This window comes from Lynx rufus, unplaced genomic scaffold, assembly GCF_022079265.1.
Source record: "Lynx rufus isolate CCGP_SWC_20201006 ecotype Redwood Valley unplaced genomic scaffold, mLynRuf1.p SCAF_15, whole genome shotgun sequence".
NCBI classification, from domain to species: domain Eukaryota; kingdom Metazoa; phylum Chordata; class Mammalia; order Carnivora; family Felidae; genus Lynx; species Lynx rufus.
Window position 1 is genome coordinate 28,075,636 of NW_025814829.1, and position 10,431 is coordinate 28,086,066.

General features: G+C 48.9%; 1 protein-coding gene across 1 annotated transcript; it reads right to left on the reverse strand.

Annotated features, from left to right (window-relative positions):
- Positions 1-28: 28 nt before the first annotated feature.
- On the reverse strand, positions 29-10,219 carry PIGR (polymeric immunoglobulin receptor). Its single transcript, XM_047077274.1, has 10 exons — positions 10,177-10,219; positions 9,122-9,466; positions 7,100-7,753; positions 5,487-5,819; positions 4,598-4,921; positions 3,492-3,666; positions 3,023-3,144; positions 2,253-2,384; positions 2,071-2,129; positions 29-1,043 (listed from the first exon to the last, which is right to left on the reverse strand). The coding sequence occupies exons 1-10, from the start codon at positions 10,217-10,219 to the stop codon at positions 948-950; spliced, it is 2,283 nt and encodes a 760-aa protein (XP_046933230.1). The 3' UTR covers positions 29-947.
- Between the last annotated feature and the right edge of the window lie 212 nt (positions 10,220-10,431).

Genomic DNA, 10,431 nt, shown 5'->3' on the forward strand with positions numbered 1-10,431 from the left:
TTAATTATTAATTAAATCACATCTTTGATTTGGAAGCAAGTTTCAGCTGGTAGGTGCTGGTTGAAGTACAGAGCTCAGAGGGAAAAAGACCTTAAACCTTAGTTCTTTGGAGATCAGCCCCTCCCCAGCATCATCAAACACCCTCTTTCCTTCCTTTGGTTCAGAGCTCTTCGAATAAGTGGCTTTATGTGTATTTGACTACTCTTTTATCCTGTTAGGTCCATTTGAGTGACAGAAAAAGACAGAGTCCTCTTCCCCGAGGTGGGGCTTGCGAAAGACTAGTCTCCATTACATTTTTCTCTTCCTCCTCCTCCTCCTTATTCTAGAACTCTGCCTCCATCAGGAGTGCAAGGGTCCTCGTAGAGAGATTCCTGGTCAAGAGGACAGGTAGAGGTACCAAACCTGGTTTTGACACTAGTTTATGCTACATGGTGCCCTTGAGCAAACCTCTTTACCTCTCATGTGTGAAAGGTTTGCATGTGTGTGTGTGATTCCTTGTATGTAAACCCACGTTACATGATCCCTAAGGCCCCAGGACTCCAGACAGTTTATGATTTCTCTCCCACTATGGGCAGAGGTGAGTAGACCTGATGAGGATTTCAGGTCTTGGTGAGTATAACTGCACCAAGAGGAGCTGCAGTTTCCAAGGATTCCGTGATGTTTACAAAAATGCTGCTGGCCGGGGTGACGGCCTTTCTGTCCCAGTGTCTAGAAGGCTGCCTTGGTTCTGGTGAATATCCAACTATGTATTTTCAATGAAGGAAAGAAGAAAAGATGAAAGAGAGGGGGAGATGGAGAGAAGGAGGGGTGGAGTGAGGAGGAGAATCCCTTTGAGAATCCCATGCAGTGAGGGGGCACGCAGTGAGGCACCCTGGAGCTGAGGGCCCCGGGGATCAACATGATTCTGAAGGTGATTGTCATGGATGGTGGGAGGGCACAGCTGGTGCCTAGGCTTCACTGGGTGCCCCCTGGACGTCGGCAGCCATGTTGTTGGTCTGGAGCAAGAAGGCAGTGTAGGCCATATCAGCTTCCTCCTTGGAGGACTAAGGGGGCAACAGGACAGGAGTCAGTGTTTGGGGTGTTGGCTCAGCGGGTGGGGGTCGGAGGGAGGGTAGGCACTAAATATATTGAGTACATAATCCTGGCTTAAGCAACCCCAGACTGTGTTGACCTGCTGCTCTTAATCTAGCTCCCCATGCTCACCAATGATGCATTTTGAGAAACGGAAAGTTGCAGTTTCTAAAAATATCTCCCTCTGTCTCACTACCGCCTTCCGACACATGGAGTGGAACCACCCCTGTTGCCTGGGCCTGTCCCCGGAAGCTCTGCCCACACAGTACATGGGCAAGGTGGTCTAGGCTGGTATCAGCCACAGGACCACTATCTTAAAGATGGAGCTTTGCGACGACACAGGGCTGGAGGGGAAGCCCGTCTTCAGGACTAGCTTATTCCCCTAATTGTTCCAGATTCAGGGTCTCTGCTGCTTCAAGGGAGAGTAGATACGGTAGCAAGCATTTACACGCTGGGGTTAAGGAGGCACAGCGGGTGGGAGGAGGGTAATATGTGACCCAGAGTCAGAAGTCACCTCTGGTAGGATTTCAAGTCATATGGCATGTGGTTGGAGTGGGGAAGGGCTTCTAGTGACTATCAAATTGCCTGCTGCCAGCAAATGTCTTTTAGACTCAGGCAAAAGGCTGGTCCTGAGCGCAAACTCTCAAGGGAGGGTGGGTGGCCTGAAGTCTACAGGTTCCACAGCTCAGGAAGACAATTCACCTAGGCACTGGCATTTGACACTTGACCTTTCTTATTCTGTGGCTGAAGTTTCTGCGCACTTCCTTCTGAACCCCCAGTCTCCCTCCCCGCTGCAAGTTCACAGCCTATAAATGCCGCTCATCTCCTGCACCTCAGCCACATTAACACCACGACCAGTAGGATACATCTTGCCCTCAAAAAGTTGACACTATCTTCCCTATTCTGACATCAGCCCCAACTCTGAGATATGACTACAGACCCTCATGCTGCACTTCCTTGTCACACAAGTGGGGCCGCCATCTCCCTCCTCACTCTTACCCTTTTTGGTTTCTTGGGTTCTTCCGTCTCCATGGTATTCCCAGTGGTGGCGCTGAACTCTATGTGAAGAGCAAGGTGGGGGGATTAGCCTTCACTAACCTCCTATTCCCACCCCAGAGGCAGAGTCAGGTATAATTCTTGCCCTCCCAGGGGTTGGGCATTCCCTTGAGTGAGGGACGTACCATCTTTTCCTCCAAGAGATGTTTCCTGAGTGACTTGAGAGGCTCCCATGTTGTCATTGGCACCAAATTCCCTGGAGTTCTCGAAGTCCGACATGCTAATGTCTGTCCTGTAGCTTCTAACCGAAATCCGGTCTGTCCAGGAGAAAGAGGAGTCAGTGTAGGGACAGAGGACAAATGTGAGCAGGACACGCTGCCTCTGAGGGAGCCCCAAAGGATAGCTGGAAGGGGCAGTGTGGTAGGTTGCTCACCTCTGACTCTGACCCAGAAAAGAACAGAAATGATCAGTCTCCTTCTCCATCCCTTCTCACAGATAATCAAGACTCAACAACCCCTGACCCTTCAACGCACAGTGTCTCATTCTGTCCTCACATCAGCCCAGTGAGGTGGTTATTATTATCCCTGCCTTGAGCCCTAAGGAAACTGAGGCATGAAATGGGGACACCCAAAGTCATATAATCAGTCAGTTTCTCAAACTAGGGTAGAAGTGTAGTTCTTCCTGAGCTCCTCCTCCTGCCAATCCTGCCTCTAAACTTGAACCCCGAGCCATCAGAGATGATGTTCCAGAGATAGCAGCACTTTAATGTACATTTTGGGTAGGAGCTTATCTTTCCCCATCCTGCTTTCCCAGAACCCTTTCTTGGAACCTATGAAAGAGAAGGAACTGTAGTAGCCCCCCCCTCCGCCCCACACACACGAAGGGCAGATAAAACCCCACAGAGGTCCAAGGGCTCAGGGTTGGAGATGGGGAGCAAGGGATCTCAGGCACTCACCAACATTCTTCCTGTGCCGTGCTCTGAGCACCCCCACTACCACGGCCCCCAGTGCCAGCACCAGGCCCAGGGGCACCAGGGTAGAGACAAGAACTTTGGAGCTCCTGCCTTGTCCCGCAGAGCTGGAAGAAAGACTGAGTTAGTCACTGGAAGGGAGACCTGGGGTCCCAGGATGTGCTGACAGGTTGAGTCTCACTAGTTCCTTCTTTCAGTCCCTTCTCTTGATGTGGCCCCCTAGCTCTACTCTTCTAAGGATACTTCTCAGATATGGCAAAAGCAAAGACTGGGCCTTCTCTGCGTCCCAGGCCTGGGAAATTAAACTGAATGGTGGATGCCACTCCAGCCACATGAGAAGGCCAGAGGACCCTCCTGAGCACAAGCCAAGACAGTGAAGCCTTCTTCACTATTGACAGGTAGACAGGCTCTCCTCTATGGTCCCCATGGCCCAACCTGAGGTCCTTGTCCTCACCTGTCCGTGTCCGCGGATGCTCTGCTCTCACCAGCGGGGTCTTCAGTATCCTTCACTGGTCTGTCCTCCACAGAAAGCCTGGGATCCTGAATCACTTTGTTCTCAGTCTTCCTGACACTTGACTCTACTTCCTCTTCACCAGGAGCAGCCCTCACTTGGCTGACATCTTGGGACCCTAGAGAAAGACGAGTGGGACTGAATGATTGTTCTTTGTCAGTTTTCACTCCCTGGAGTTAGGGAATCCGTGGAGTGGGACTTCATTAGCAATCACAGGGTCAGGGTGAGATCTCAAGGCTGTTAGAGTGGAGTCCAGGATGACACTAGAAAGAGAGGAGTGATGGTCCTCTCTAGCTTGTCAGATGATCTCTGTCCTGTTCACACCAAATCCGTGTCCATCTACAAGGATCCATGGCATAGACCCGGCTCTGTTTCAGGGCTAACCTATCATTTGGAGACGGAAGTTTTTCTCAGCTTTGAAACCCTGCCCAAGGTCCAGGGACCACAGGACTGGGTGCAATAGTGCTGCCCCCTGGTGGTAGCTTGGCAATGGGTCCCTCAGTGAACCAGATCAGCTGCACCCAGACACAGTAGGATTTCTAGCGGGACTAATCACACCCTCATTAGGAATAAAACATTTTATGTGACATTTTAAAAAGAGACTTAAGATGCGAACTTTCTAGAAGGGATTGCCTTAATTTTCTTTACCAGATCTTGTACATGAAGATATCTGGTCCTCTTTTGACAGTAGGCTTTGGCAGAGCATACTGCATGTGGTAGTGACTTTGAAATTTCTGCATATAGAACCTCTCTCCCATAGAAAGGGCTTCAAAATGGCCTGAAGGGACAACTACGGGACTTGTCTTGAAGCTGAGGTCATATGGCAAACCTATTAATATTTATTTATTTATTTATTTTTAGTTAGTATGTTTATTTCAGATGCTCTTTTTAGAGGGTTAAATGAGACTATATAGAGGCTAAATCTCCCCCTGCCTCTAGTCTCTTATAACCAAACCTAAAGGCCACCCCTGTTGGAGAAGCCTGTAGGCAGGAGCCTTTCTCTGATGTCCCCGGGGGGGGGGGCGTAGGCCTCGCCCTCAGAGACTTACCCCTTACCCTCTCCTCGACTGCCACATAGACAGCCATGGTCTCCCCGTATCGGTGGCCTTCCTTCACCCCGCACCAGTACCAGCCTTCATCCTCCTTGGCAACTGGGTTCAGGGTCAGGGAAATTATCTGGCTCTTCTGGTCACAGTTCACGAAGGCCTGGCTGGGGCCATCATCTTGGGTGGGCAGGGTCTTGCACCCTTTGTTACTCCACTTGCACCAGTATTTCTCATAGGAGTAGTATTTGCACGGGAAGTGGCAGGGGAGCTTGAAAGTCTCTCCCACCCAAGCAGTGACGTTCTTGGGTGCCTTGAGGCTCGGTTCTCCTGGAGCAGGGAGGGAGGGAGAAATAGGCACACAAGTTGGCATTGGTAATGCTGCAGGGAAGTGACTGTGGTGAGGACATTTGTCCACAGCCCGTGTCCTCTCTGGATAGCATTATAAGTAAATACATGATACTGAATACATAAAGAATGCAATCATGTGCCTATGTAATGATTATTGTTGATGACCCCCATACATTAATCTAGTCTATCAAAAAACACAAACTCTTGACTTCAGTTTGCTTTCCTTGTTCCTCTCTTCTCTTCTAGACTCCATACAAAGAGCTGCACTCTACTTCCGCTGATGCCATATACACTGTGAAAGAAGCCAACGTTCTTGATAATAAAAGGTTCTATGTGTGGTGGTTTGGTGAGTGTGGGGTTTTCTCAGGAAAGGGTGGTTGTTACAATTATGAAAACATGACATCTCGGCAGGGGGGCTCTCTCCCGAGGTCTGTCCCATCAGCATGGGATGAGATAGAAAGAAGAGTGGTTCCGGGTGATGTCGCTGTGGACTGGATGATCCTGGGGATGCCTCCCCTCTCTTTTGCCCCAGTTCAGCTCTTACCTTCGACAATCTTGAGCTCCACTGTGGACCTCCAGTGAGTATCGCCACTGGTCAGACACCAGTAGAAGCCAGCGTCCTCATTGGTGAGCTGGTTGAGTAGGACTGTATAGGTGCCATTGCCTGGCTCTTTGTATAGCGCGAGCCTGCCCTCATACTGTTCATTAACCAGCCCCTCACTCTCTACCAGCTGCTGGCAGCGGCCATTTGGAGTGTCTTCCCAGCGACACCAGTACTTTAGGCTATCTGTTTCCTTAGGGTTGTAGGGGCAAAGCACTGCCACAGAGCCTCCGACCACACCTTTCACCACAGAGGGACTCTGGGGCATCGTGGTCTCTGAAAGTACAGACAGAGATGGAATTTCAGAACATCAGCAACATGGTCTTGGCAGTCTCTTCCCCATGGTCTCAGCCAGAGTGGGGAGTGAGGTTTAGACTATTTACCTCACTCTCCTTAGAAAATGAGAAAGACTGTCCTAATGTCACAGAGCCTATCGCTGGAGCCATCCAACCAGACTCCAGTGATCTTCACCACTAGCCTGGGCATCTCATTTTCTTTTCCCACCTTATTCTGGGCAGAGAATAGAAGGAGTTTAAGGAGAGGCCATCAGTCCTTGAACTCCTTGGGCTTCTTACAAAATCTCTCCCTATGTAACTATTTGTCAGTTTATTAGCTCATACCATAAAAATGGTCAGATGGTTTTTCTCCAAATTAAGAAAATAAATTTAGAATGGTATGATTTAAAATATAAACTATGTAGCACAGAAGGTTTAATTGGTTAGGACCCTGAGGGCCATCTCAGAAAAGGATGGCCATTCTCCAATAAGCCAAAGCTGAGGTTCAGTGGGGATGCTGGGCTATGAAGATGCTGAAGAATGTGATGAGGACTGAGCTGGGTATAAAAATGATGGACAGAGAATGTGAGCCCCTTAAGGAAAGGTCACAAGAGCAGGGACACTGATCTGCAAGTACTGGTTTGCTGTTTCTCATGAGGGTAACTTTATACGGGATGCTCCCAGGTGAAAGGGAGCAGGGATTTAATTATTTCACCACCCTCCTGGATTGCCAAAGTACAGCTGAGTAGGCCAGATGGTGCAGAATAAAAAATAACCCTATGAGATGTTGAGGAGGAAATTTGGAGGCTGGGGCATTGCCTTCCTGGGAGAGCTCTGAGACCAAGAGAAGCCAAACTTTCTCCCATTTGAGTGTGAAGGATGAGGTGCCATTCTGCTCAAAAGACAAAGAGAAGGGACAGGTGGCCCCTGCAAGCCCAGGGTTCCATGCTAAGTCCTTATTGTGGCTCTCAGAGACCCATATGATCTACAGGTTTTGCCTCAGTCAAGTGCTTCACTCTCCTTTCTGTTAATCAGGGACAGCCATTGAAAGGCCTTTAATAACCTAATTAGTCATTACACAAGTAATAGGTAGTAGGTAACACAAGGCAGAGGCCGTGTTTTCTAGCTCTCCTGTCCAGCTGTCCATGGGGACATGCAGTTCAGAGTTTGTCAGGGAGCAGACATCATCAACTGACTAATCGATACTGGATAGACTCATAGGGTGGGAGCCAGGTGCCCTCCTGCTGGGATGACTCTTCCCCTCCCAGTCTCAGGTCTCACCTTCATTGACAAAGAGTTGCCATATCTGAGTGGGTGAGCCTTCATGAGGTTGGCCATCAGAGTGGGCTCCACACAGGTAGTACCCTGCATCCTCTTTCCTCAGGCCGGTGATATGCACACTGAAGAAGCCTTGGTCCCTGGGAGTGAGCAGGATCCTGCCCTCAAAATCCTTAGACTTCTTCCCCAGGGTGTTGATGACCACGTCGCAGTCTTCCCCATTGCTCATTCGGCACAGAAATTTGGACACACCTGCCACCTCAGAGCCCAGGGCACAGTCAAAGGTCACTGAGCCCCTCAGGTCTCCATAAAGCAGTTCAGGCTCAGGCTTCAGCACTTGGAGGTCAACATTGTGCTTATCATTACTGGAATCATCCCCAGCCTGGCAGACGTATATCCCAGCATCGCTGAGCCGGATTCGTTCGATAACGAAACTGAACGTTACTTGACTAGTACCATCAATATCGATGCCTGCTCTGTTGCTATAGTTGGGGTTCACATACCCATTGGAGTCAATGACTAGGACACAGAGCTGGCCTGTCTTCTTGCACACAGACTTCCTTTTCTCAGAATTTTCGGACTTGAAAGGGCAGTTAATGGTCACTGTTCTGCCCAAGTCAGCTATGTAGACTTCAGTGTCATCTCCGACCCCAGGACCTGCAAGACAACGGACAGGTGGCAATTTGTGATTTCACTCTCTTGAAACATAGGGCCGGTCAGCATTCCCAGTGAGGGCCTGGGTGTGCCTCTCACCTTCAGAGCTCTCCTCCCCGGAGGGACACTGTCAGAATATGTCTTCCAAGACTAAGCCTCATTGCTGTCTCCTCCGGGAAGCCTTCCCTAAACTGACACTACTCTCTTCCTCCTTTGTGCTCTCTTGACATTTATAGCTGTATCTCTTTTACATCTGATCTTGCATATAGTTAATTATGTTCCCCACAGCGTGGAAGTCCCTTGAGAGCAAAGACATCCCTTACACACGTTTGACTCCCTGCAGTGCCTAGCACAATGCCTATACATAGGTGCCAAAATTAACGTGTGCTGAAATAAACAGAATGAATATAAGTAGAGGGTGATGGATTTCAGTGTGTTGTGATAGAAGTTTCTAAAATTTACAACAGTCCAAACATGGAATGGGCTGCTTTGTAAAGGAATGAATTTTTGCCATTTGAAATGTATACTCATGGTCTCCAGTGTTCTGGACATCCTGTATAGAGTCAACTCCAAGCTCTCCTCAGCTCTTAAAATTCTCCCATTTTATGACTCTACATGACCAGCTGAATGAACTCTTCATTTAGTCCACAGATAATAATAGGCACATCCCAAAGGAGCAAAACATATCTTTGAGAACCCCTCCAGTTTTCCTCCCTTAAGACCTCTTCCTCTCTTAATTTCTTCTTGATTATCTAATATGCCTTGGTCATTGAACCTGGCCAGAAAGATCTTTCTTATTTTTCTCTTTTCTCAGTTAGAACAGGCTTGGTCAGTGGCCCACTCCTTCAGAGCCCTGGTCTCTGGGCAAGAACTGATCATTTAATTTATGCTGAGGGTGTTGATGGACTAATGGATCCCAGGTAAGAAATGCATTTTGAAAGAAGCCTTCTGGTGTCGTAAGGTCTTGATCTGAAGGGTGCAACAATGGCAGGAATTTAAGAATCTCTACAAATCTCTCCCTGCCTTTTCTGTCTCCCTCAGTTCAAAACCCCTTTGCTCCACCTGCCACAAACCCGGTGACAGATCTCTTCCTCCTGATGCTCTTCTAAGCTATAGTCTTAGTAAAGCCCTAAAATGTGATAGGCCTTGAAGACCTAAAAAGTCCCCCCACCACCCCCAAGTAGGTCCTATAGGTCTCATTTCCATGTTCTATTATGTAAAGCCCTTGCCTCTGGAAGGAGGACACACAGCCTTCCCATCCCAGGCCAGACGCGCTTCCCTCTGAGGAAATTCTTCCTGAAGCCCTCCAGTTGCTCCCGACATGAGCCCCTCTCACTTTCCCAAAGGAGCCCAAGGAGCCTAGATTCTTACCCTGGCCGACCTCCAGGCTCACATCAAAGTTGAGGCCTCGGCTACTAATGCCCAGACCACACTTGTAGCGTCCAGAGTCATTCCGGGTGAGATGGCCAATGTTGACCACAAATGTGCTGTTCTCGGGGAAGTTGGTGAGCTTGGCTCTGCCCTCATAATCCTTGGAGATGTAGCCCTCCGAAGAGATGAGGGTTGTGCAGCGGCCCTTGGCTCCCTGCCGGCACCAGTACTTCCGGGTATGCCGATTGACAGAGGTGGCCGGATAGTAGCACGTGATGGATGCTGAGCCACCTTCCACACTGCTCACCTCCTGGGGACCAAATATGGGACTCTTCATAGAGACCACTGTGGGGAGAGAAGACACACGTTTTCTGAGGCCCGAGGAGGTAAAGCCTGCTGAAAGGATCCTGACGGCTCACCCCGAGGAGATGAAATTTTCCTCCTTTCACATGTACCTTTGGCGGGTTATTTGCTATGTACTACAGCTGGATAATTGTTGTGATTGGGTAAAAAGATGGATTAATCAGTATTAAATTCTAACTGTAACTCATTAAAAGTAATCACTGTAAGGACAATGGGACGGCAAACTTATTTAATGATAGCCTTTTTCATAAAAAGCCACTTTGTAGGATGCTATGCCATTGCCTTTATTATCTATTATTTTCTTATATTTCTAAAAACACTTGGCAGATCCTTTTTTTTTTTCCCCAGCAAAGATACTGACAGCCAAGAAGGATAAGTCATTTCCCCCAAACCCCATAACAACTCTTAGAGATGCCTGGTTTAAGGTCAAGATCTTTTTTTTTCCCCCTCCTGGTGAAGACCTTTCACCAGACTTCCTGGCCTTGAAGCGAGGAATTGCCATTCCTGTCCCTGTCCACCCCCAACACTTGGTCATCCATCTGTGTTCAGACATGACCTTTCTGTATCATCTGTGAGACTTCCTCCTCGAGGGAGTGCAAATTTTGAGAGTGGCATCCCTGCGGATAGAGTTGATTTTAGTGCTCCCAGGGAAATGGATCCTGGAGGGGTGGGCTGGGGCCTGACAGACGCACCTGGGAAAACCGCCAGCAGGCAGGTGAGGAAGAGGAGCTTCATCGTTGGTGGCTCTCACGGGGCTGTGCCACCCAGGCCAACTTCTTTCGTGGGAAGCTGAAAGACAATAGCACAAAATATGAAGCTCTTGCGTCTTCCAAGACTAAGTTGGCCTTAAAGTTCCTGTAACACCTGTTTGGTTTTGTAGCTCCAGTAACTGACATAAATTCTGTTGAAGGAATGAATGGCTCCGCCTTCCCCATTACGGCTCAAAG